The following is a 3,603-nucleotide window of genomic DNA, read 5'->3' as shown; positions in this document are numbered from 1 at the left end:
GGGTTTTGTTTAGCTTCTTATTTGCAACATAGTACATTGTTGCTTAGAGTTGCAACTCAGAGGCCGGCAACGTTGGAGTCTGCAGTCACTGAAGCAAGGAAGCCTCATGTTCGCTTCCAGCTGCCTGGCTGCTGGCCGCCATCTTGGCTGACAGTTAATTTGCATAAGGATATGCTGATTAGCCAATGGAAAGGGTAGCGGTCGTACGCCAATTACCATGTTTCTCTTTTATTAGTGTAGATACTCCTTTTTCTGGCTTCCCCACCCTGAGGGTGTCTGGCTATGAGACTGGAAACAAAGGTCCAGACCCCCAGCTTTTCTGGTCAGAGCCGCACTACAGGCGGCTGTGCTGGCCAGCCTGTCCGGGCTCTGCTCTCTAAGAAGGAAGCCCATGGGGGGAGCCCTGGGCTAATGGAACTCAATCCTTATTGGTTCTCCCTGGAGGAAGTGTTATAACCAGCTCCCTCCATCTCTGGAAACATGAGAGCCTTGTTTCTCCTTACCCTACCCGGAGAGCACATACGTGGATTCCACTTTCTCTTGCACATTACAAAAGGGGGTAAGAACCAAATCTGAATGGAGCACTCTCGGCTCCGCCCTGCTAAGTTGCGCTGATCTGCAGGCACCTGAAGACGTTGGCTGATATCCATGAGCCAGGCCTTTCCGAGCACCTCTCACTTGTGTTGCCAACAGGAACTCAGAGCCCAAACCTCTGCAGGCCCAGCATGTAGTCAGGAAGCACTCTCAGCTTAGAGATGGGGGGCAGGATCACTCAGCTAGAGGACAGGGCCAAGGAAAACAGCCCAAGTAGGTCCCTGGCCTCATTGTCCAAGCCTGAACTCTGACACTCAAGACGCCATGAGCTCTGACACCTGTCACCAGTGTGCCTACAGCAGCCAGCACCCACCTTACCCAGGCTGCACTGGGCTCCAGACCCCTCCACAGAAGAGGAAGTGGAAGCTCTACTTATTGACCTCGTGTTGCACCACTGGAAACCCTCAGGGAATTAGGCCCTGGAGACAGATTCCTAAGGACTCCTTACAACCACGCCCAATGCTGAGCTCGACTGCACAAAACAAGTTTCTAACTTCCACAGGAGCCATTATACTCACATAGTGGTCATTCTGCAGGGTTCTGAGCCCTCAGACAAAACCTGCCTGGTGCCTTGGCTCCCAGCTCGGCTCTTGGCTTTGTAGCTCGCTGGGGGCCAAGGGCACAGGTTCTGGCCATGGCTGCACAGAGTGAGCGTTTGCTTGCAGTTCACAAGTTTATTAGTGAATGCGTGGGGCCCGCTGGTGTTTACATGTGTGGTCACTACAGCGCTGGTACTGGCTGCAGGAGGGAGGGAGGCTGCTGATGGGCTAGTCTCTGTGATGTCACCCAGGAAAACGATGGGCTTCTCTCCTGGATCAAGGTGTCAGGGCTCAGGGCTGGTCCATCAGAGGGACTCCACTCCTGTTTGCGGGGCCTGGCCCAGGGGGATGAGGGTTTTCAGGATCTCCGTGTAGTAGGGGCCGAACACCTGCTGATTGTGGTGCGTTAGGTTGACAAACCTTTGGCCCAGTTCTGCCAGCTCTGCCTCAATGAGAGTGAGGCCCCCGGGGAGGTCTAGCAGAGAGCGCGGCACACCGAGAACCAAGCAGCATTTGAGAAACAGGTGGATCCGCTGATCTGCGAGCAGGAAAGACAGTGAGAAGGGAAGCGGCAGGCGACGTTCAGGGAGAAGCGGCCCTGCACTCGTCCAAGCTCTAAATTAACCTCACTAGACACGGAAATCTGTTTTGTTTGGGGTGGGGGACCGGGAGGAGAGCTGCTATATAGCCCTCAAGGGCCAAGCAAGGATTGACAACCAGTGGCTAGTATGTTTTCGACCATTCCAAAGCTTGCTCAGTACCCACCAGTGACTGATGAGGATATGACACGCAGGAGGCACTCAGGCTGAGCCCTTGGACGGCTGAGGTTAAGAGCAAGGCCAAGCTCAGAGCCTCCATTCCCACGTGGGACGGTGGGGGCAGGAGTCCCTGCCAGGGGAGCGGCCGCCAGCCTAGCCAGCAGCGTTGCCTGTGGGCAGGGGTGAACGTCCCGTGTCTAAGACTGCAGACAGAAATGACCAAGAAGGCCAGGGTTGGGCTAATAGGGTGGTTGGCGTGTGCCACACCTGGAAGTCATGAATTCCTGGTGCAGATCTTCCTTAGGGCCAGAGTCCATCTTTCAACTACAAAAGATATATTTTTTCAACCCAACATTTTGAAAATCTAAAGCCTGGCACGTGACCTGCCCAGAGATCGCGCCTTTTACCGGCAGGTGGCTCAGCGGCCAACTTCCAAGGGTAGTCTCCCTCAGCCACACAGCCTCCCCACCAGGGACACTCACCGATGACGCTGCGGACACAGTTCTGCGCGTGGGCAATGTCCTGGAGCTGTCCCATCAGAGAAGCTATGTTGTCGCTGCTCAGAGGCGCGAGGCCCATGCTCTTGAGGCTTTGGTGGATCTCCTGAGACACCTGCTCGCTCACAGTCAGCATGGCCTCCTCCGGCCTAGAGCACAGGGAGAGGAGGCTGGGAGCCACTGCTGGCCTGGCATGGGCTGGAGCCCTTGAGGGGGACTCCCAGACCTCCTCCTGCCCCCACCCAGCCTGGCAGCAGCCCAGCCAATGGGTGGATTCGGTGTCTCGCTCTTATCTCAACACATCGACTATTCTCTACATACAGCACCACGTTCTACTTCTCCCGGCCAAGATAAATTAAAACCAACTCCGACGAGCATTGGGTCTGGCCCTCGGAACACCTCAGTGTCCCTCAGCCCCCCGGCATTTGTGTCTGTGTGCACGGAGGTCCATTTTAAGACTTTCTTGGACATTTCCCAGGGCTGTCCTGCTCTCACCAGTGACAGTGACCACCCGCCAGCATGAGGGCCTGCACGCCACGCTACCTGATCCCGTCTCACAAGCCCACTAAGCCCAGCCCCCCAGCCTCTCAGCCCAGCGACTCCTGTGCAGCAAACAAGAGGGTGAATCACTTCGCAGCAAACAGCCCCCACGCTACTCCTCTTGGAGGACAGTTCTCAGTTCTGTGTGTCTTTGTCACAAGCCTCAAGTCCAGCTACAGAGAGACCCCAGCGACCTGGGCCATGGGCCTCGCTGTGGCCGTACCCGCCTGTGTCCTCGGACGTGTCATCTCGAAAGACAAAGGTCCGCGCAGCTCACCTGGAATCGAACTCCTCGGTGAGGGCTTGGGTGGTGCGCTTCAGCTTGTCCACGAACTGCGGGGAGCCGAACAGGATGCTGCCACCACAGGAGCTGCTGGCCACCAGCAGGACGGAGGCCAGGACGGTGAGGCGGCGCAGCTGCACCTCCAGCTCCCGCAGCCGCGCCCTGTCCGCCAGCAGCGTCTGAGGACGGGACAGGCTGTGAGGCGGGGCCCTGCCCGAGGTCCCCACCACAGCTGCGGGCCGCCCCACAGGCCTACCTCTGGGAACTCTTCGTCGTCATCAGGGTTCCAGAGAAGGAGGTTCAGGAAAGCCTGGGACAGCACCACGGCGGGGCTCAGGGGCTCCGGGCTGGAGGCTGACTCACTTGGAGAGGGGCCAGCCCCGCTGGAGGCG

General features: G+C 57.5%; 1 protein-coding gene across 1 annotated transcript in view; it reads right to left on the bottom strand.

The window, feature by feature from the left end:
• Nucleotides 1-1,290: 1,290 nt before the first annotated feature.
• TCP11 (t-complex 11, testis-specific) overlaps nucleotides 1,291-3,603 on the bottom strand; it is a 14,305-nt gene continuing 11,992 nt past the window's right edge. The window contains exons 5-8 of the mRNA XM_005881745.2: nucleotides 3,468-3,594; nucleotides 3,206-3,390; nucleotides 2,374-2,537; nucleotides 1,291-1,671 (exon numbers count right to left, since the gene is read on the bottom strand). Of these exons, the coding sequence (XP_005881807.1) occupies nucleotides 1,439-1,671; nucleotides 2,374-2,537; nucleotides 3,206-3,390; nucleotides 3,468-3,594 (709 nt within the window). The 3' untranslated portion in view covers nucleotides 1,291-1,438. The remainder of the gene's footprint in view (nucleotides 1,672-2,373; nucleotides 2,538-3,205; nucleotides 3,391-3,467; nucleotides 3,595-3,603) is intronic.

This window comes from Myotis brandtii, unplaced genomic scaffold (assembly GCF_000412655.1).
Source record: "Myotis brandtii unplaced genomic scaffold, ASM41265v1 scaffold687, whole genome shotgun sequence".
Taxonomy (NCBI): Eukaryota; Metazoa; Chordata; class Mammalia; order Chiroptera; family Vespertilionidae; genus Myotis; species Myotis brandtii.
The sequence above is the reverse complement of the archived record's forward strand: the minus strand, read 5'-3'. Positions and strand labels throughout refer to the sequence as shown.